Source organism: Gopherus flavomarginatus, chromosome 2 (assembly GCF_025201925.1).
Source record: "Gopherus flavomarginatus isolate rGopFla2 chromosome 2, rGopFla2.mat.asm, whole genome shotgun sequence".
NCBI classification, from domain to species: Eukaryota; Metazoa; Chordata; order Testudines; family Testudinidae; genus Gopherus; species Gopherus flavomarginatus.
The window spans coordinates 197,765,246-197,788,173 of record NC_066618.1 but is presented as its reverse complement, the minus strand read 5'-3'; the positions used below and the strand labels follow the sequence as shown (position 1 = coordinate 197,788,173).

At 42.7% G+C, this 22,928-nt stretch overlaps 1 protein-coding gene across 1 annotated transcript in view; it reads left to right on the top strand.

Moving 5' to 3' along the window:
- Positions 1-11,133: 11,133 nt before the first annotated feature.
- LOC127044695 (cytosolic non-specific dipeptidase-like) overlaps positions 11,134-22,928 on the top strand; it is a 26,516-nt gene continuing 14,721 nt past the window's right edge. The window contains exons 1-2 of the mRNA XM_050939766.1: positions 11,134-11,232; positions 14,381-14,506. Of these exons, the coding sequence (XP_050795723.1) occupies positions 11,134-11,232; positions 14,381-14,506 (225 nt within the window). The remainder of the gene's footprint in view (positions 11,233-14,380; positions 14,507-22,928) is intronic.

Here is a 22,928-nt window from a genome sequence, read left to right as displayed (position 1 = left end):
CCTCTCCTTCATAATGTGGTGAAACTCACAGGAACAAAGCTTTGTAAGGATACCTTCCAGGAGACTTCCACAGAGCACTCCGTCACTAACTTTGCAGTTCTTGAAGATACAGAAATCCAGTTGACTTTAGAGGGAGTTTTATGCATGAAAGGACTTCAGGACTTTGGACCTTATTGGTAACTAAGCACCAAAAGAATAATGATGTCTATGTACTAACACTGGGGACCTTTTGAGCAAAATGGGATCAGAGCTAGAAAGTTGTGGCTCAGGTATGGAGCCAAACATTTCCAAGTGTTTGGATAAAAGCCCATTATACTGATGAGGCTATAACTGCAAATTTCAGATCTGGATTAAGACTTCACCAAAATTCAGATGGAGGATATTGATCTGAGCCCATCTTTATTTTTTAAGAGTAATATTGGTCCTGTATAATAGGAATCCATTTGTATCCATGCACTATAGCAATATTCCTTCAGCATCCATCAAAAGTTATAGACTCTGAAGCAGAAAACGTTTGTTTCCTGTATATATTAAAATATAGAAAAAGGATTATGTCACATTGCAAATCTTACACAGAATATATTCCTAGAGGAAGCAATGCTTTTGTCATATTTTGATTGAGAAATAAGCATGATGAAAATTAAACAGAAGGCCCTAAGTCAAAGCAAATGCCATAAAGAATAGTAAAAATAAACGTAGGATAAATGTGTCAATTCATGTCCAATTAAATTGTTGAAAAGTTGGAGAGGACACAATGAAAACATTCATGGTCTCATCTTCATCTCCATTTGGGCACATCACAAAACTACCATGCATTTTGGCACAGTTAAGGTTGGAATAGCCCCAGAGTTTGAGGGCCAGAAGTGAGATGCCTTGGCAGAACTGTGTGGAGAAGCCTGGCATGGGGCCTACCTACTGGCTCAAGCCAGGACCATTAGGACCCAATTGGTAGGTGCTGAGCACGCACCTCTCCCATTGACTGCAATAGGAATTGACTTTGCTCAGCCCATAGCAGGACTGGGCCCTTAGTCTTCATTTTCATGAGCACGCAATTCATTCTCTAATTTTAAAAAGAATAAATAAATGAGACCCACCACTCACACCCAAATTAACGAACTGTGCAGTTGGTTCATTCTGGCTGAAAAATCCACTTCATTGATCTCATCACCTACTATATTTTTTAATGTCGTTAGCATCTTTGAAAATGTGATATGGTTTCAGTTATCTTCCACTCAGCACAAACACATCTACTATTTATGCTCGAAGCTCTGAAAACTTGCAAATCCCATGGCCTGCAGTTCAGAAATACATTGAAGCATATAAATATTTCTTTCTGATTTCCTGTGGCAAAGTTGAGTAATCTGGAAACATCACAAGGTTTGGCGTACATTTGAACATATCCTTCAGACATGTAATTTTCCTGCTGAGTGCTAGGTCTAGCAGTGAAACCAAAATGTATTTTCCTCATTCATGCCACTAATCAAAAATAAAATGTTGTGGACTGTTAACTAAATTTTCACAGCATTCTGTGCTGTTTGTTTATATTGCAGACCACAGTGAGACAGATGGTATAATATAAAGAATTCATTTCAGAAGGCATGTAGCTTCTGGGGCTGCAGGGGAAACTGGACATCATTCATTCTTTTGAATAAGAAAAGTGTGTAAAGGGAAAAACTTTGTCATATTTGTATGTCAGAAGGATGATGGGATTTATACTAGATCATGGCCTACTCTGGTTGTATTTCACTTGTTTGCAGATGTTCCATAGGTATAGTTGCCCATGTGATACCAAACCCATTTTGTTTTCCTTATTCCCCTTTGCTCTTTTATGGATTCCACCTGTGACAGAGTGCAGGGAACCAACACCTGAGCCTGCACTCTGATCACGTAAACACCAATTGATTCCCCACACACACACCTGACTGTGCCTAATTAGCAGATTAGAATGGGCTGGGGAGGATTAAAGCACTAATTAGCCTATCAACACAGAGGGTAGAAGAAAGCATAGGAAGACAGTGCTGGAGGAGAGGGTCAGAGTCGGAGAGCCAGAACCAAGAAGGATCTCTGGGTGGAAAGACCTCTTCCCTCTCTTTGGCAGATGGCTGAGGAGAAACTGAGACTGTAAATGACATTGTGTATGCATCAGTAAGGTGGTGGGAAGAGCAACGTAAATAAACTACACAGTGATGTTTAACAACTGAAGATCTCTGAATAGTATGTGTAGACAGAGCAGAAGACAGGAGCAGGACGTTGCCCTCTCACACCAGCCTACATGTTTTACATGTACAACTTGCCTTGCTCTTCTCTTCAGATATCAATGTCGTATCTTGCACCAGCTTTGTCCATCTCAGCTGGAAACAGTGTTATTTTAGGAAGAGAATCTGGTATCGTGGCAATGACTGTGATATAAATGCCTAGATAGATAAGACTGGATTAGACAAAACGACCAGGATCCAAAACCTCCCCCAAACCAGGAATATTATTCCATGTACCAAAAATGTTTTAAATTCCAATAGTTCCAGAGATCATGTAATCTCTGTGGTTCTCTCCTCTGTCAATTCATGTTGCCTCTCATCAAGAGATTACGTTCCCTGAGAGCTGTATGTTTTAACATGTTGTATGCATGTCAGTGGAGTGAAAGGCACATCTCAGAGTGAAATGCTGCAACTGCTTCCAACATTTTGTATCAAAAAATTCTGTTCTTTGGGTCAAATTCAGCTGTGGTGTTACAGCCATTTTACACTAGTACTTGTAGCTAAGGCCACAAGATATCAGGTGTATTTAGGATATAGTGGGGAAATATAAGTATTAATTAATGCTGTAACACAGGACCTACAGGACTCAGGCTTGTAAAATATTTAGCTTTGCCAAAATAGGCTTCAGGATTTAGGCTAAATTGGCAATAGTATAAAGATAAGTAAGTTAATAATAAACGTGCTGAGCTTCTGTCTATGTTTGCAATATGCTGATGTTTTGAAAAGAACTATTGAGTTTGGATAATAATGTGTAGGAAAGATCAGTGGACACCACAAGATGACTGTTGGTAGCCAGGGTGAAATGTGAGAGACTTCCTTAAGGCTACTGCCTTTTATGATGGTGATAAGGTGATGTTAATACTAATGAGCATAAGGGGAACTAACATGTTAGCCAATGGAAAACAGGGCACCCCAGACGTAGTGGGGTGTGGAAGTTCAAATAAGGAAAAGGGTAAAAATCTTCATAAATATGTATGAACACTAGTGGGCAGCAGCATAATACATCATAAAAGGTGTATCCCCACCTGTGTGATGCAGGATGATGACACTGGTGAGGATGATGAGTAATGTTATGGGTTTTTCCACAAGGCATGGTGTGAATCATGCAAATACTTTGTGTTCTGTGTTGGTCTCTCTCTCTCTCTCTCCTTTACCAGATTACAGTGTGTGTTTTGTTGTGTGATTGACTGACTAAAGTAACTATTATAAAAAGAGCACTGTGTTGTCCTGTTGTACACCATGGGGTCCCCCTTCCATTGCTAACCTCTCTGCTGTAGTCAGTCTTGGGGCTGGACTGTCACAGATTAAGGGAGGTGTAAACCCTCACTCTGGAATGGGTGATTGGTTAAAGTACATGCTGAACCTGGCCCTTTGTGTTCTCCCTCACCTGGGCTTCTGAAACAATTGAATAAACATTTTTAACTGCCTAACCTGCATTAGTAGTTTGTTTAAAATTGTGCTAGGGTTATTTGACACACAAAGATCATCACTCATACTACATCATTACAGAGAAAAAAATACAGGTCTAATTCTCCACTGCCTTTCATCTTATGTATTTATTTACAGATGCCATGAATCCAAAGTCCCTCAAACACACAGGTTCTTCCCTGTTTTCATGATAGTCCTGTGGGTATTTTACGGCAGGATCAAGCATTTAGATACATAGTATAGCAAAAGGGAAGGAGAGGTAATCTTCCTTTTTTCTATATTAGTGTATGACATATGTGTCCCAGATAAGGGGAAGATTCTAAAGGCTTGGACTATTATAGAAAAGTTGCAATATTGAACTCAATTTTAAACTAGTCTAGTTACATAAGTGCTGACCAGTTTAACTGCATTTACATTACAGGTTTGCACCTGTGCAACTAGACTGATTTGAAACCCATTTAATTACACCAATGCAACTTTTGAAGCTTGCTTTTTGTTATGTTATTGTGTTTAAAATTTAAGGAATCTGGCCCAGGTGTTTTCAGAGTTTTGAATGTTTTCTGTTACTAGGAGAGAAAAGAAAAACAAATATTAAGTTTTGCATATGGAAAAAGGCATCGTCATTGCAGGCACATGAGACCACCATGTGGATATTTTTGATACTACATGCCTGAGGTTTTGTAAACTGGAAATACACCTTTGGAAACAAGCTGGTCTGTCCCTTTGCATTCATATGAATGAATCTGAACTTAGATCATGAATCTTTTATTTGGCTCATGTGTTGCATAGGCTGGTATTGTATACTTTCAAAGTATATGATGTGCAGCTAAGTAACTCCACAAATGTACATGCCCATCCCAAACAGGTCTTGATTCTACCTCCTATAAACCCAGTTCAGATGCATAGAGGGCATAGAACATCCTCACGGTATTAGGGTTGAGCAGGATCATGAACCACTTTCAATTAGGCCTGTCAAGCGATTAAAAAAATTTGTTGTGATTAATCATGCTGTTAAACAATAATAGAATACCATTTATTTAAATATTTTGGATGTTTTCTACATTTTCAAAAATATTGATTTAAATTACAACCAGACTACACTCACTGTACATTTATTTTTATTACAAATATTTTCACTGTAAAAAACAGAAGAAATAATATTTTTCAATTCACTTCATACAAGTACTGTAGTGCAATCTCTTTGTCATGAAAGTTGAACTTACAAATGTAGACTTATGTACAAAAAATAACTGCACTCAAAAATAAAACCATGTAAAACTTTAGAGTCTACAAGTCCACTCAGTTCTACTTCTTGTTCAGCCAATCGCTCAGACAAACAAGTTTGTTTACATTACAGGGGATAATGCTGCCCTCTTCCTGTTTACAATGTCACCTGAAAGTGAGAACAGGCATTCACATGGCATTGTTGTAGCTGGTGTCGCAAGATAGTTACATGCCAGATGTACTAAAGATTCGTATGTCCCTTCATGCTTCAACCACCATTCCACAGAACATGCGTCCATGCTGATGACAGGTTTTGCTTGACAACAATCCAAAGCAGTGTGAACCAAAACATGTTCTTTTTCATCATATGAGTCAGATGCCACCAGCAGACGGTTGACAATTTTTTTGTTGTTGTTGGTGGTTCGGGTTCTTTTCCGCATTGGAGTGTTGCTCTTCTAAGACTTCTGAAACCATGCTCCATACCTCGTCCAGCTCAGATTTTTGCAGGCACTTCAGATTCTTAAACCCTGGGTTGAGTGCTGTAGCTATTTTTAGAAATCTCACACTGGTATCTTCTTTGTGTTTCATCAAATCTACAGTGAAAGTGATCTTAAAATGAACATGTGCTGGGTCATCATTTGAGCTGAGTCATCATCTGAGACTGCTTTAACAGGAAATGTATGGCAGAATGTGAGTAACACAGAGCAGGAGACATACAATTCTCCCCCAAGGAGTTCAGTCACAAATATAACAACACATTATTTTTTTAATGAGGGTCATCAGCATGGAAGCATGTCCTCTCTGGAATAGTGGTGAAGCATGAAGGGGCATACGAATGTTTAGCATATCTGGCACGTAAAATACCTTGCAATGCCTGCTACAAAAGTGCCATCTGAATGCCTATCACTTTCAGGTGACATTGTAAATAAGCAGGCAGCATTATCTCCTATAAATGTAAACAAGCTTGTTTGTCTTAGCGATTGGCTGAACAAGAAGTGGGACTGAGTGGACTTATAGGCACTAAAGTTTTACATTGTTTTGTTTTTGAGTGCAGTTATGTAACAAAAAAAAATCTACATTTGTAAGTTGCACTTTCACGATAAAGAGATCACACTACAGCAATTGTATGAGGTAATGTGAAAAATACTATTTCTTTTGTTTATCACTTTTACAGTAAATATTTGGAATAAAAATAATATAAAGTAAGCATTGCACACTTTGTATTCTGTGTTGTAATTGAAATCAATATATTTGAAAATACAGAAAAACATCCAAAGATATTTAATAAATTTAATATGGTGTTCTACTGTTTAGCACTGCGATTAAAACTGTGATTAATCATCATTAATTTTTTGAGTTAATCGCATGAGTTAACTGTGATTAATCGACAGCCATACTTTCAATATTCGGTCCTCATGACTAAATTACTTTGTTACTTCCTTGGAGCTGTGCTAGCAGTTTCCTTGTGCGTTATGAATGACTGCACACGGAGAAAAATGCACAGTGCTCCATTATTGACTTTCAATTTTCTATTAAGCTTTGCAATTAATTGGTTTTATTTAGGATAACGTACTACAGTTTTTCATATATCCAATATCATATTACATTTGTTTAGGGATTGGTGGCCAACACAGCAATTATATTTCTTACTGTTTTAGTAATAATGTTAAATATCCATTAGTGTTAATGGCTCCACGTGCTCCACTTGTTGCTCCTGTGGAGGAGAGGGTGCACACGCAAATACTATTTGGGCTGCATGAGAGGAGGTAGTGCCACCTCCACAGCATGCTCCTTCCACTTCTTCCCATACCCTACAGAAGCATCAAGTAGCACAGAAGCATCCTTCAAGTAGTACAGGCGCCCTAGATTATAAAGTGGTAGCATCGTGGGGCAGAACATTGAGTCATTGCAAACAGAACATGGAGAAACTTATACTGCTTTCCTCTTTGTGTATGGAAACTAGGGCTGTCAAGTATCAGAGGGGTAGCCGTGTTAGTCTGGATCTGTAAAAGCAGCAAAGAATCCTGTGGCACCTTATAGACTAACAGACATTTTGGAGCATGAGCTTTTGTGGGTGAATACATGCATTTGACGAAGTGGGTATTCACCCACGAAAGCTCATGCTCCAAAACGTCTGTTAGTCTATAAGGTGCCACAGGATTCTTTGCTGCTAGGGCTGTCAAGCGATTAAAAAAATTAATCATGATTAATCAAGTTGTTGAATAATAATGGAATACCATTTATTTAAATATTTTTGGATGTTTTCTACATTTTCAAATATATTGATTTAAATTACAACACAGAATACATAGTGTAAAGTGCTCACTTTATATTTATTACAAATATTTGCACTGTAATAAACAAAATAAATAGTATTTTTCAATTCACCTCATACAAGTACTGTAGTGCAATCTCTTTATCATGAAATTTGAACTTACAAATGTAGAATTATGTACAAAAAATAACTGCATTGTTTTATTTTTCAAAGTAAAACTTTAGAGCCTACAAGTCCACTCAATCCTACTTCAGCCAATCGCTCAGACAAAACAAGTATGGTTACAATTCGCAGGATAAAATTCTGCCTGCTTCTTGTTTACAATGTCTCCTGAAAGTGAGAACAGGTGTTTGCACGGCACTGTTGTAGCCAGCGTTGCAAGATATTTACGTACCAGATGCACTAAAGGTGCATATGTCCCTTCATCTTCAACCACCATTCCAGAGGACATGTGTCCATGCAGATGATGGGTTCTGCTCGATAACGATCCAAAGCAGAGTGGACTAATGCCTGTTCATTTTCATCATCTGGGTCAGATGTCACCAGCAGAAAGTTTATTTTCTTTTTCAGTGGTTCGGGTTCTGTAGTTTCCACACCTGAATGCTGCTCTTTTAAGACTTCTGAAAGCATTCTCCACACCTGTCAGATTTTGGAAGGCACTTCTGATTCTTAAACCTTGGGTCAAGTGCTGTAGCTATTTTTAGAAATCTCACGCTGGTATTTTCTTTGTGTTTCATCAAATCTACAATGAAAGTGTTTGTAAAATGAACATGTGCTGGGTCATTCAAGACTGCTATAACATGAAATATATGGCAGAATGCAGGTAAAACAGAGCCAAAGACATACAGTTCTCCCAAAAGGAGCTCAGCCACAAATTTAATTAACACTTTATTTTATATCGAGCATCATCAGCATAGAAGCATATCCTCTGGAATGGTGGCTGAAGCATGAAGGGGCATATGAATGTTTAGCGTATCTGACACATAAATACCTTGCAACACTGACTACAAAACTGCCATGTGAACGACTGTTCTCACTTTCAGGTGACAGTGTAAATAAGAAGCAGGCAGGAGCATCTCCTGTAAATGTAAACAAACTTGTTTGTATTAGCGATTGGCTGAACAAGTAGTAGGACTGAGTGGACTTGTAGGCTCTAAAGTTTTACATTTTTTTGTTTTTGACAGCAGTTATGTAACAAAAAATCTACATTTTTAAGTTGCACTTTCATGATAAAGAGATTTGCATTACACTACTTGTATGAGATTAATTGAAAAATACTATTTCTTTTGTTTATCATTTTTACAGTGCAAATATTTGTAATAAAAATAATATAAAGTGAGCATTGTACATTTTGTATTCTGTGTTGGAAAAGAAATCAATATATTTGAAAATGCAGAAAAACATCCAAAATATCTAATATCTTTCAATTGGTATTCTATTGTTTAACAGTGCTATTAATCATGATTAATTTTTTTAATCACAATTAATTTTTTGAGTTAACTGCGATTAATTGACAGCCCTAATGGAAATGCCATTACGGCTGCCCTGAAAAAGGCACCAGGAGCACCTAGGGTTGAGAGAGGGAACCTTCTGCTTCCTGGGCCATATGGATGAAGGACAAGTACACAGATGTTTCTTGTTTCAAGCAGAATCCCTGGCCACTTCCATAGGGGGCAAACTTTGATCCCCAAGAAATAATGGCAAAGAAACTCCACAAACTGCTATTCATCGATTTTCCCCTCCCCTATGCGAGAATAATGTGCACAGGGGAGATTTTGACCATCAGTCACAAAGACAAAACACTTTGTTAGGCTTACTTTGCAAATGTATTTTCCAGGCAATTTCACACATCTTCACATCTTTTTCTATGCTGATATGGGGAGCTGGCATTGAGTGCCTCACATTTCTACATGAGCCGTGTTTCTTTGTCTTTTCAGGTTGGCAACCCCTTATTTGAATTGTCATGACCTCCTTACATTTACGTTAAGAAGAGGAGTAAAAAATAAGTGTCAGTGATAACAATGATAAGACTATATAGTTGGTTTGTATGTGTTTCAAGATGATGACAGCTAATACTTGACCTTGAAGGGTAAATGTGTGTGGGGAGTGGGGGAGTGAGATTTTCTTTGCTTTAAACTCTAACAACATTTTTCAATGCCTGGTGACTCCTATGATTGCCTTTTGGGACCTGGTTGAAAAACACTATACAAGAGAATTATGCATAAGCTTCACTTGCTGTGGGTCTGATCCAATGGCCACTAAAGTCAATGGAAGTTGTTCGCTGATTTCAATGGGCTTTTTTTGGCTTTCTGATTGCATCCCTGTTATGAAAGATGTGTGTGACATGACGAGAAATGTGCTCAGGACATTCAGCCCTACAGGAATGGGCTATCTGGTTGTCATCTGTCTCAGTTTGTCTGAGATGCTCCAGATTTTGTCCCTCTCCCCGCAAGCAGCACTTCATACAATCCTTAAACCTTCCTTTGTTTGTGTGATGAAGCCCTGGTCTCTTGTTCCTGCACGTCTGAGAACTTAATTGGCTTTTCTTGGGAGACAGCCCCCCCTGCCAGAGACTCCCAAGAAACTGTCTGAGATGGATTTTTATTATCTTCCTTTCTTCTCCTCTGCTTTCTGCCTCTTCACTTTTAATCCATTTTCTTGCTATTTCTATATTTTTGTCTTTTTCACTTTTCTCTATATTTCTCTGTTTTGTCCTTTTCTTCCATTGTTTCCCTCTGTTGTCCAGATGTTTCACTTATCTTGTTCCTGCTCCCATTGTATTTCTCAATTCTCTCTCCCCAGCAGGCTATGTGCATTGTAGGAGAGTTTGATTTTCCTTTGAATCATTAAGTGTAGGCCTCTTCTGGAGATGGAAGCCTGATTCTTACCTTACTTGTTTTGATATAACTCCATTGACTACAGTGAAGTTACTTTTGACTTATAAATGTAACTGACAGAAGAAGCAGACACAAAAGCCATGATTCAGTGAACCATTAATCTGGTCCAATATGTCATGTCCCATGTTTCCATATATAAATACATTGCTCTTCTGCTCTCAGCCCATTTTAAAATCAGACAGTATTTCCTTGCAAAGAAGAAAAGCTTGGTAAGCTAGCTGTGGGAAGATGACACTACCCCAAAGTGAATATCACAGGGGAGTTTTGTTTGTAGCCTAGCTTATTCTGGATGTGATCCTCAAAGTGGGTAGAGGGCAGCTTCACAAAATGATGGAGTAAGGAACCACACTGGCCTGGAACAGGCATAGTACAACACCACAGCAGAGCTGGAACATGGAAGGAAAGTTGATCATTTTATTTCTGAAAGCACTTAAACTTTGACAGCATGTGGCGTGGTCCAATGCTCTTTAGCATTTCTCTAGTACTTTGGCAAATCAACAGTTTATAAAAGACTGAAATCAAGTCTCTAAAACATACACTGTGAGAAATTGAAAATGACATCTCCTGAGACTCACAGCAGCATCTAGGCACTTTGTTTGAAGACAGACTGGGCAGAGTATCTGACTTGGTGGAAAAAGATGCATAGTTCAGATCAAGGGGCAAGAGGGTAAACGTTCTGGCCTGTGGGCTACATGGTCATTCCAAGGTGAAGATCTGTGCTACAGCTGTGTCCCAAATTTGTGGGACTAATTTGCAGCCACATCCCGTTTTCTTAGGCCATTGACTCTTGGCTTGCCTGCCTGCTGCAGTTCTCATCCATCATTCTGTCACGTTACAAATACTCCACTATCTTTGTCTGTGCGGGACCCGTTTCCTGGATTTATGAACCCAGAGGAACAAGAGGAGCAGACAGAAGCAGGAAGTAGACTTGTGGCTGTTGAGCAGTGGGACAACTGCTGAACCAGATGGACACAGGAGCAAATCTTCACTCCACTGTAGAGTACTACTGAGACTGGCCTTAAGCTTGAGTACAGCAACCAACCACTTTGGGCCCATGTTGGACACTTTACAAAACATTCTGGCTCCGCAACCCATGGACCAGTCCTCTCAAGTCCTGGGGAAGAAACAACTTACTGATAGACCACGCACTTGTGTCAGTCAAATCAGAAGGGGGAAGGCAGTTCATAGCCTGAGATCCCAGAAAGGCTGCCTGTACATACCATGCCAGGGCCACATTAGGGTACTGCAATGTAGAATAACAGGCCAAAATGACATTAACACTTTGGCAATCCACATATTAATTCTAGAGCTGTAACCTTGTCTCTAGCCTTCAGACAGCCCTGGAGAGAGAGATATCATTCAGATATCCAGGTTTATTTTGTGCTCCCACAGGTTAGCTGAAGCCTCACTGTGGTGCTGCGGCATCCTGTCAGCAGGATGCAGAAGGTGTGGATTGTAACAGCATGCAGTCTAGGTGGAACAGAGTTTATAGGGGAGGACAAAGGGAGATCTGCCAGTGGAGCGAAGAAAAGGATGAGGAGTATAGTAGAGCCTCTGTGTTCTGTCTTATGCTTGCATGCTGTCGGTGCTATGAAGAGAAACCTCTAAATCCACTGTCTCCTAGAGCAGTGCCTCCTAGAGGCCACTGATCATTGGAGCCTGGCCCTGAGGGAAGCAAGGTCACCTGGACTCTCGAGCAGGAGGACTTGAGGGAGCAGCAGGTTGACTGAGTGCATTTTTAAATGTGGAAGCTGTAACCCAGTGGTCCCCAACATGGTGCCCGCAGGTGCCATGGCGCCCGCCGGGGCATTTATGTATGCCCACCTAGTGCCCAGCAGGGGACCTGCCGGGGACAGAGAATTCAGACTGTGGGAACGGTGTTCTCTGTTCCCGGCAGGTGTGGGGCCTGTCTAGTTCCCAGCAGGGTAGAGAAGCTGCGGCCCCATGCCTGCCAGGGACAGAGAACTCCGGGGCTGCAGGCTGCGGGCACTGGTGTTCTCGGTCCATGGCAGATGCAGGGCCGTGGCTTAAGCTGGAGAGAAGCCGCAGCCCTGCACCTGCCGGGGACACAGAATTCTGGGGCTGCAGGCACTGGTGTTCTCGGTCCCCGACAGGTGCGGGGCCCACCTAGTGCCCAGCAGAGAAGAGAATCTGGAGCCCCACGCCTGTTGGGGACAGAGTACTCCACGGCTGCGGGCACCAGTGTTCTCTGTCCTCACGGCTTTTCTCCAGCTTCTCTCTTCTCTCTGGATTCATATATTATGTAATATTAAATATTTTTTTGTATTATTTAATGTACAAATACAAAATAAGCCTTGAAAAATTGTTGGCGCCCGCCATGCTCTTCTGAAAACATGAATGTGTTACTGGCCACAAAAAGGCTGGAGACCACTGCTGTAACCTAATCACCTGCAGGGGGTGGGAGGGAGGAAACTGAGGTAAGGGGCTGCAATAGCTACAGAAAAACCTGGCCCATGGTCCATTGGGCTGGCAGTGGTGCCCATGGGTGTGTGAGCAGACCTGAGGGTTTGCTGCTGCTGCTGTTGCCACTCTGCATGCAAGAGGTGGATTTTGGGGTCCTGCAGTTTTCCACCTCTCTCCTCCTCTACTGCAGCTGTTGGACCAGCAGGCTAGGGGGTGAGCCAAGCATGAAAGCAGTACTGTGTTGCCATTTAGATTGTCATTTAACAAATTTGTTCACCAAAAATGCTTGCTAACAATCCTGAATTCAATTTCAATATTTTTTTAATCAGTATCTTAGCCAAAAACAGAAAATTAAGTTGTTGACAATTATTTGTGACAAGTTTGGTATGGGGAAGAGAGTGGGCCAGTTTTCATCTGAGAAACAAAAAATGTTGACTGACTTTCCTATAGCCCTGTTACTGCTAAATAGAGCCCTCCAACAACTGTAATATGCTCAGGGGTCGGTAACCTACGGCACACGTGCCAAAGGTGGCACGCTAGCTGATTTTTGATGGCACACAGGGGCGGGCTGAGTAGCTCAGCCTGCCGCTGCTCTGGGGTTCCAGCTGCTGCCCCATTGCCACCCGGGGCCCGGCCGCCAGCCACACTCAGTACCCACTGCTGGCCTGGGGACCCCACAAGGAACCCCAGGCTGGCAGCGGGCTGAGCAGGCCGGCAGCTGATACCCTGAGACTGAGCCACTCAACCCGCTGTCAGCCTGGGGTTCCATTCACTCAGCTGGTAGCAGGCTGAGCAGGACTAAATTCAACAAAATAGGAAAACAAGAGCAACTAATGAGAAAGTGCAAGAACCTAGAGCAGTGGTCCCCAACCTTTTTCGTCTGGCGGTCACCAGACAAAGGACTGTGGCGGCGGACGAGCATCCGCTGAAATGCTGCCGAAATTCGGCGGTGACGCCTCCGGATGACACTGCTTGTCGGCAGCAAGCAGTGTCATCCAGAGGCATCGCTGCCGAAATGCCACCGAATTTCAGCAGCATTTTGGCGGATGCTTGTCCGCCAGCCAGTATGCAGGTGCACTGAGAGGCCCCTGTGTGTGCCATGGCACCCTCGGGCACCACGTTGGGGGCCCCTGACCTAGAGAGCCCACTGAAGCATGGCGATCATTTTGATTTAAATGGACTTGAACTGAATGAAGAATTGAGTACACTGTCATCAATGTTGCCACATGCAAAATCGATGATGGACATTGTACAGTTTATTCATACCAGGAAAACTTGTTGACATATATCCTAATGTGTACATTGCCACTCGTATTCTACTGACAATTCCTGTAACAGTAACATCAGGAGAACGGAGTTTCTCAAAACTAAAGCTCATTTAAAAACAATCTCCGCTCTACAAGGAGTCAGGAACACTTGACTGGTCTTGCTATTCTTGCAATCAAACAAGACATCTCTTTGTCTTTGTCATATGATAACATTATTCCTGATTTTGCAGCCAAAAAAGCCAGAAAGATTGCTTTTAATTAAAAACAAATCCTTGTTTCAATAGCTCTTCATATAAATTTCCAATAAAATGTTGACAAATTAAAAAAATTATATTATTTGCATCATTCTGTCAAATCGGAATTTTTTCTATAATGCTACTTCTTTAGTGCTAGTCCATCAGCATTACAGTGTGCTTAATTAAGTTAAACTGGTTTTAATAACATGCATGTGGCAAGTTTTCCAATAGTGTAAGCTTATGTTTGTGTTGCTAAGAGCAAGACACAGGGGCACCAGTTTAATAATCCCGGCTAGGGCACCATAAATCCTAAGGACGGCCCTGCATGTGCTGGCTTGAGTAACTAACATACTGATATATTCATTGATTCAAGTACAAACTCCAGACTTTAACTTCAGCAGCCTTCCTAGTCACCGGAAGATATGAAAGGAAAGAGGACTCTGCTGAAACCAGTACCTTAAACCTTCCAAGTCATTATCCTGAGATTATTATATTTAAGGTAAGCAATGTCATTGTAATCAAACTATCAGCAGGTATACTATGTATGTAGGTGCACAAGAATCTCTTTGATAGGCAGACGTGGCATGAACTATGTAAAAGGTTAAAGACAGCATTCCTTGGATAAGGATTTCACCCTACACATGATAGTCTTTTAAACTAAATGTCATCAGTTCACTTAAGCCATTGTATGCAGAAAACAAAATAAACCCAACACAATCAATTTTCTATCAGTTTATATATGACAAAAATATTCCTTTCACTCTAACAATCAATCTCAATCAATGGGAGACAGGGCTCATTAATCAGAGAGCTGGGCTTTGTTGGGGTTCCCTCCAAGACCTCTTTCCACTTGGCTTTCCATTCAGTTTGACTTCAAACTTTTTTGTTACTCTTTGTTATCTTTATCTGGCATACAGCAATGCTTCACTGATTAGACTTAAACGCGGGGAGGCGGGCAGTAAATGCAGTGTACGTGACAGCACCAGAGTTACACAAAAACTTTCTCTCTTTAACAGAGGTGGCAGATTTGTAGAAATTTTAGTGGTGCCCAGGACCTGCCAGGAGCTAGCAGAGCAGAGTCAGCGTGGAGCTGCAGGCTCCGGGGCCTGGGGGAAGTGAGTGAGGGCAGCAAGTGGGGGTCAGGGGACACTCTGGGGAGATGCGTGGGTGCGGCAGGCGAGGCCAGGGGAGAGACCAGGCCCCAAACATTGGTGGAGCTGGGCCCCCAGGCCCTGAATATTGCTGGAGCCCGGGCACCACAGGCCCATAAAACACGCCGTCCCTGCTCCTTATTACATGTACACATCTTATTGCATTTACTATACATTGCATCATATGCTCCAAGTTTCTAATGTGCCAGGGGTGATTCCCGGCTCTGTCCCAGGCCCCATCCACACTTCATCCTTACCCCCAAGGCCCTGCCCCCTCCCTGCCTCATCCTGCCCCCATTCTGCCCTGCCTCTTCCCGTCCTGTTCTGCTCCCTCCCCAAGCGTGCCCAGCCCTCGCTCCTCCCTCCTACCCCTCCAGTGCTTCCTGCAAGCCATGGAACAACTGATTGCAGCAGGGGAGAGGTGCTGATGGGGGCTGCCAGTGCATGCTGAGCACCCACGGAGTTGGCACCTATGCATTGCATTATACAATTTTAAATTGGCTTGATTACTTTACAGGAATCAATCACTGTGCGGCATGCTCTGTCGATGCTCCACTTACTCTTTAACTTATTTTTACATTCCTGACATATCTTGTCCATTCTTATCTTGTTCCTAGTAATGGTTCCCTCATTGTCCTCCCTCTGATCTTAGAGTTTGTCTACGCTTAAAAGGCTACAGGGACACAGTGACACTGCTGCAGCTGTGCCACTGTAGCTCTTCAGTGTGCTCTAGACACTACCTATGCCGACATGAGGGGTTCTCCCGTCCTTGCAGATAATCCACCTCCCTGACAGGCAGTAGCTAGACTGGCAGGAGAATACTTCTGTCCACCTAGCATTGTCTACATGAGAACTTAACACCCCTGATGGCTGTAGTTAAACCAACCTAATATTTTAGTGTAGACCGCGCCTGTCTGTTTAGTCTACTGACCTATTTACTTATCTTACTTAGCATAAACATCCTGTTTTCAACTTTATAATTTAACTCCCTAATCCTATCTTCCAAAAAATTAAGGCCTCCCCCCATGTATTTAATTATTCATGTCAGGCCATACCTACCTATAGACTTGAAATACAAAGAGCCCCCGACACCAGAACAGAATGAAACTGAGGCCTGGTCTCCGTTAGGACCTTACATCAGTATCTCTACATCCCCAGGGCTGTGAAAAATCCACACCTCCGAGAGACGTAGCTATACTGACCAAGCCCTCTATGAAACAGGATCTTAAGTTCTTGATTCATTTTAATTTTGCTCAGTTGGTATCACTTCATTATTATTTGTACTCTGGCAGCGCCAAGATATCCCAGTAAGGGATCTGGGCCCCATTTTGCTAGGCACTCCGCACACACATAATGAAATGCTAACCTCAGTTCCCCAGTGCTTGAAATCTAAGTGGTACAAATTTTCATCTTGGATTTTGAGTTTGGGGGACTGGAGGCCTCAGAGGATCCATAGAGCTCTCAAGTGAACTTGTCATCTTTCAGCTGAGGTCACCAGTTTAAATCCATCTCCCATCTGTAGTGATCAAACATCTGATGCAGGGCTGGATTAACCTGTGGGCCCCAGCACCTGGACTGTGGCCCCACTCCGCTCCCTGCTCTGCCCTGAGGCCCTGCCCCACTCAGCATCTTTCCCTGAGGCCCTGCCCACCACTCGCAGGACCTGCCCACCGCTCGCAGAAGCCAGTGGCCTGCATGTGGGCAAGGAGGAGGGGGCAGAGAGGAGCGAGCAGCCAGTGGGGGAGGGGGCACAGAGGAGCGAGCAGTGTGGGGAGGAGAGGAGCAAGCAGTGAGCAGGGCCTCAGGGAGAAGAGGCCAAGTGGGGGTGGGGCCTCAGAGCAGGGGGGCATGGTCTGGGCACCAGAGCCCCTCTGAGTGTGGGCACGACACCATTGGTGCCATTGTAAACTCAGTGCTGATCTGATGGCTTTTAGGTGTCTTAAGTGAAGTATCAGAGGGGTAGCAGTGTTAGTCTGGATCTGTAAAAGCAGCAAAGAGTACTGTGGCACCTTATAGACTATCAGACGTATTGGAGCATAAACTTTCGTGGGTCAATACCCACTTTGTCACATGCATCCGACGAAGTGGGTATTCACCCACAAAAGCTCATGCTCCAATACGTCTGTTAGTCTATAAGGTGCCACAGAAATCTTTGCTGCTTAATAAGTGAAGTAAGTCTATTTCGCTGAGAGGAGGTGTTCTCAGCTACAGAAATCACTCACTGTTGCACTAATGTGTACGTTTGCCCTTGAATTCTGCAAGTGGCTCTGCACATAGTCCTGCGCCTGTGCAGAGCCCTACTGACTTCAGTGGATCTCTGCATGAACACAGGAGTCCACCTGCATGGGACAATTTGCAGGATTGAGGCATTCATTGATAATTTCAGCAGAGGCCAAAGACTGAATGGTTATGAAGACCCCTAGAAACAGGTTGAGGTTGAGATAAAGTTGAAGGCACCCTGGGGAATTTTTCAGCACTGCCACCCATGCTGTACCTATTTACTGATAAAATGAGAACTCCATGGCTACTGAGCCAGCACTTTCCACCGCAGGCCCTATTTCACAAAATACAGGCTGTCATGGGATCTTTCACTTCCTTTCTCAGACTGACATGCACAAACCTCAGTGTAATATCTTTCTTTCTCACTTACACACACTCAACAGTATGTATATAACACTGGGCTAAGAGCCATAAGACTCGAGTTCTCTGTCTGTGCCACTGATTTGCTGTGTGACCTTGAACAAGTCACCTAACCCTTTTCTAGGTCAGTTAACCTATCTGTAAATTAGGGATGATTACACCTCATCATATTTATATAAATCAACAGAAAGTCTGTGGCACCTTTAAGACTAACAGATGTATTGGAGCATAAGCTTTCATGTTGCTTTTTACAGATCCAGACTAACACGGCTACCCCTCTGATACTTGACATCTTTATATAGTGCCCTGAGATCTGTGGATGAAACACTATATAAAGGCAAAATATTTATTGTTCTTAATAAAGGAGGTGGTGGATTGGAACCCCATGCTAGTTCATACTCAATGCAGAAAATGCAGTGCTGACAGAGCTGCCCAGTAATAGGCATCATCGTTAGAACAGACTGTTTAGCTATCCAGGGTAACCAACATTACAACTTTATTGCAAATCTCACAATATTTGATGTTTTTTGTAAAGACCCAACTGCTGGAATAATGCAATTACATAAGAATTTCACCTTTATTAAAAACAAATTCTAATTTTCTTGCCCTCATGGTTGTGAAGAGAAGCTTAAAACGTGAACTGAGTGCATCCGAAAGACTAAACAACCAAAAGGCAAATAAAAAGAGCCCCAAAGGTACCATTTAAAAAAATCCCTATGATTTCTAAATTAATCTCATGGGGTTTGGTTGGTTGGTTTTTAACTGATTTGTGATTTTTAAACATTTGGGGTTGACAATTCTGAGGCCCTGTCCAATAGCAGTGGAAGACTCCATGGAAGATTGTGCACAGCAGGGGACAAGCTGAACCCTTTCCTCATTAATTTACATTCTCCTCCCTCCCGTTCTCCAGGATCCTAGTATCCGCTCCCATCCCCTTGTCCCTGGCTGTGGCTTCCGCTGCATGAGGGACCGCGACGCAGCAGAGGAGTCACTGGGGAGCCGCAGCCTCAGGCCAGCTCCTTCCTTTCCCCTGAACTTGGCGCTCCCTGTGAATCCCGTTGCCCCGCCCCACCCCGGAGATAACCACGCCCCCTTCCTTTCTGACGCGTTCCTGGTCCTTCTTGCTTCTGTCTTGCGCTGCAAAGCAAAACGCTGATTGGGGCTCGCGGCATTCCAAAGGGGCGGGCTCACCGGGGATTTAAACTCCAGCTGACCGCAAGGTTCTGAAAGGCTTCTGTTCCGCTGACATAGTCTGGTGCCACGAGGTGAGGTCGGTCCGGGTAAGTGGCAGCCCCCCCCGCCGGGGTGGAATGGGTCTCCCCATCTCTGCCTGTTAGCTGCGGGGGCCGCCCTAGCTCGGGGCTTTGGTGGTCACTTTGCACCCGGTCTGGCAAAGTTTGGTCAGGCTCTGTCTCCCCATGATTCTCCGGGCGGCCAGATGGCGGGGAGGGGGCATTCAAATCCCCCCTAGTGCTGCTGGGAGTAAGCTGCAGCAGCTGACAGGGAAGCAGTGTCATTCATGGCCGCGGCGCTAATTCTGTCTCGCGGCTGCAGGTCGCTGCTACGTGGCGGCCTGCGGCCTCGCAAATGGAGACCTGCTCCGCTACGCTTGGTGGTGAGTAGGGTGGGGATGTGTGTGCTTGGTGGGGATTCCCCCTGCCAGGCTGCGCTTGACTGTGTGGCAGCATACTTCTCTGAGATGCATGGGCCGCAAGCAGGTGCTTTGCCCCCCCCTTCCGACCCCCACTCAGCGTCCCTTGTTGTGAGAGCAGGGCCCGGACCTCTTAACCCGCTCTCCCGGCTCCTCTCTGCGTCCGCAGCCGGGTGCTCTCGATGTGGGTGGGGATACTGGCCACAGTGGGACATGACATGCCTGCTACTTCGCACTAGGGAATATGCTGTCTCCTCCGACCTCTGCATTTTAAATACTCAGATCCTACCAATGGTTAAATGGTCTGGTGAAGGAAAACTGAGGAACTCAATATCCTGATCCACTATCTAGCCTTGGCCCTCATGCCTAGTTCTCTAGCCTGTGGCTGGCACTGACTGACCGTGGAAACTGGTAACCATATGATGCACCATGTCTGGGTCTGTAGCTTCAAGAAACTCGTGTTATCCTGCCTTTCATTTTAGGAAACTGGTCAATAGGGTGTCATCTCTGATTATTTGTGAATCAAAGGACAGTTTCCCCATCTAAACCAAAAGAGAGAGTGGCATAAAATAGCAGAATATCTAATGACTTTGGCTGAGAATATGTCTAATGCTTCCAGCTAGGCTACAGCAGGTGCTATTAAATAAATCCCCCAGAAACAGTGCTGTCATCTGGGGCTCCATCCTGTGGGCTGAGAACACATTTTCTACTTTAGTCAAGCCACACTTCCTCTTATGAAAAGCATAATTTATGCAATGGTGTGATCTCAGTGGTCATGGAAAAAGAAATCTGAGAAACTAGTGACAGTACTTCATAGTATTTAGCTGGTTCCTTTGTAACACTTATCAATAACTCTCTCTAATGTTCTAGCCTTGTCTTCTTTAGTATGACTAGCCAATCACTTTTGGAAGTCTGGGGGGGGGCAGGAATCTTGAGGTCCTTCCAGAATATAGAAATGGGGCTTTCAGTACTGATCCACAAGGCTAGCATGATCTAGTATTACTTTTAAGTGTGACTTAAAACCAATTCTGAGGTAGGGGGTAGAGACCTACATTTTTACCAGCTGACTCAAACATGGTTCCCATGTAGACCATAATTCTGCTTAACTGAACACAGTATCTTTACATCCTAGACATTACCATTTACCCACTGGTGTTGCTGTGGGAACCACAGCTCAGCATTTTTATTATTGTTTGGTCTCTTTGAATTTTTAAAGTTCAACCATGAAGCACTGATATCACTTTCTGCATTTAATTCCCTTTAAAAGGGAAAAATCAAAAGTGAATAATCACAGGACCTTGAGCGGTCATGTAGTTCAGTCCCCTGCACTCATGGCAGGATTAAGTATTATCCAGACTGTTCCTGACAGGTGTTTGTCCAACCTGATCTTAAAAATCTCCAGTGATAGAGATTCCACAACCTGCCTGGATTATAATAGTGGATTACACATAATAGGCTCACTGACTACACCTGGATATGATGACTGTTGCTATCACAGCCTTGGCTTGATGGCTTCTCTGGGATCTGTGATGGGTTAAGTTGATTTGATCCTGATTTGAAGAAGAGATATGTGTAGATGGCATTCCTTCCTCTGGGTCCAGGCTGAATCAGTTCTTGACTATTTGGGCTAGATTGCTGAATGAGATGGAAAATGTGGTCACTAGAAAACTTGTGGCACTTTTTTCAGAAGAGTCGGGGCTCTGACCAAATTCAATCATAGATACTCAAAATCCAAGATTTCCCTTCAATACTCAGTGACTTTAGTAAGTTTCACATCTTATCACAGTGTCTAAGTGTTAACTGTTTAAATACATAAATGAGTGCTCAGATGAAAGGCATTAGGATTTGAATATGTAAATGTCTTTCTGCAGTTCTATTCCTCAGTGTGTTCCCATTCTAGTGGGGGAAGAATGTTCCACAATATGCAGTTATGAAGCAATTCTTTCTCTTCCCCTCCCCGCCCCAACTTAAATGGCTTCTCTGTAGAGCCCTGTGCAGATTGAAATTTGTATCCACATCTGACCCACAAACATGGTCCGTGGATATAAAGCAGATATCTGCAGATTTGCAGGGCTCTAATTAAATAAATTATCCTCCTTGAGGATGAAAGCACTGGCACCCTTAAACTGAAGTTCTTATTTTCTGGAATATATCTCTTTAGTAAAGTGTCATGCTGTCACCCTCTCATTGCTGAACAGAATGCTATCAGCATTTCCATAAATGTTCAGCTTTGTGTGTGGAGAGAGAAGGCTGAAGAGACCCTACAAAACTTCTGCTGAAGGGGGCCTGCCATAAAGTTTTTTGCGGGGGTAACTAGCATAGTGACTGACATTCCAGTACAAATTTTTCTTGCTGAATAGGCTAGTTACTTTTTTCCCCCACAAGCAGAAAATGCCAATTTCTACCATGTAGATGTTCACTGTGTACTCAAGTTTTTTTTGTCCTAGAGACCGCATCTGATGCTGGCACACTTTGGCATCTAAATATTTGAAAATAAATGCAATCCCATGAAGTATTTGTAAAACTTATTTTTATTGCAAGTGAAAAAGCTAGAAATCCCTGATTAAGTTTATCTGAAGTGCTTTTCATTTTTAGGTCAGATCCTCTTAATATTGCACCAGACTTTACTCTTTGTACAGAAGAGGTATTTATTGGGTGGGTTGAATGAGATCATTTGTTTTTGAATATAATGTCTTGAAATCTAACTACAGAGAAAGCAATGATTATCGCCATGGTAGGACAGAGGTTAATAAAATTCCTTTAAAAGACTAAAGATTGACTCCTCTTCTTCCCCCCCCCCCACCCCGTGCTCCCCAAACACCACAAAACTTGGTCAAGCATAAAACTCAAGACTGATGCCATATGGCATCATCTGGCTATGCACTGACTTCCTGCTAAGTAGCATGATATCAGTCAGTCTGCAGACTGCTTTTGAGTGACTCCACAAATTGTAGCAAATAACTATTTTAGTCATTCTTGACCTAATCTGGAAGGCTGAGTGGCACTCTAGAATTTCAAAATGTAATAAAACTAACTTGTCCCTGAAAGTTTCTAAATTCCACTGCTTGCAAGAGTTATCAGCTCCTACATACAGGTGTCCTAGTAGTTTGCAAGAAGGGGCAAGAGTTGGCATCTTGTAAATGGTAACACAGTATTTAGAAATACTAGCACTTGCTATCTAGGTGCTGTCTTGCATTTAAACTTGCAATATGTTAAGTTCCTGTCATTTCATAGCTTGCCTAATTCTCTAAAATACAACTTTGGAAAGAGTACCCAATGCAGAATAAGCAGAACACTATAAAAATACTTCAGATTAAAATGACAACTCAAACTATACATAAGGTACAGTATATTTATATTTTGCAATGGAATTGCTGTTTCTCTTTACCAAAAGGTATATATTTAAAGCTTAAAAAACAAGCAGGATACATGATCTTTAAGTTGGCTTTAAATTGATAACTGTTCAAATTCAATTGCAT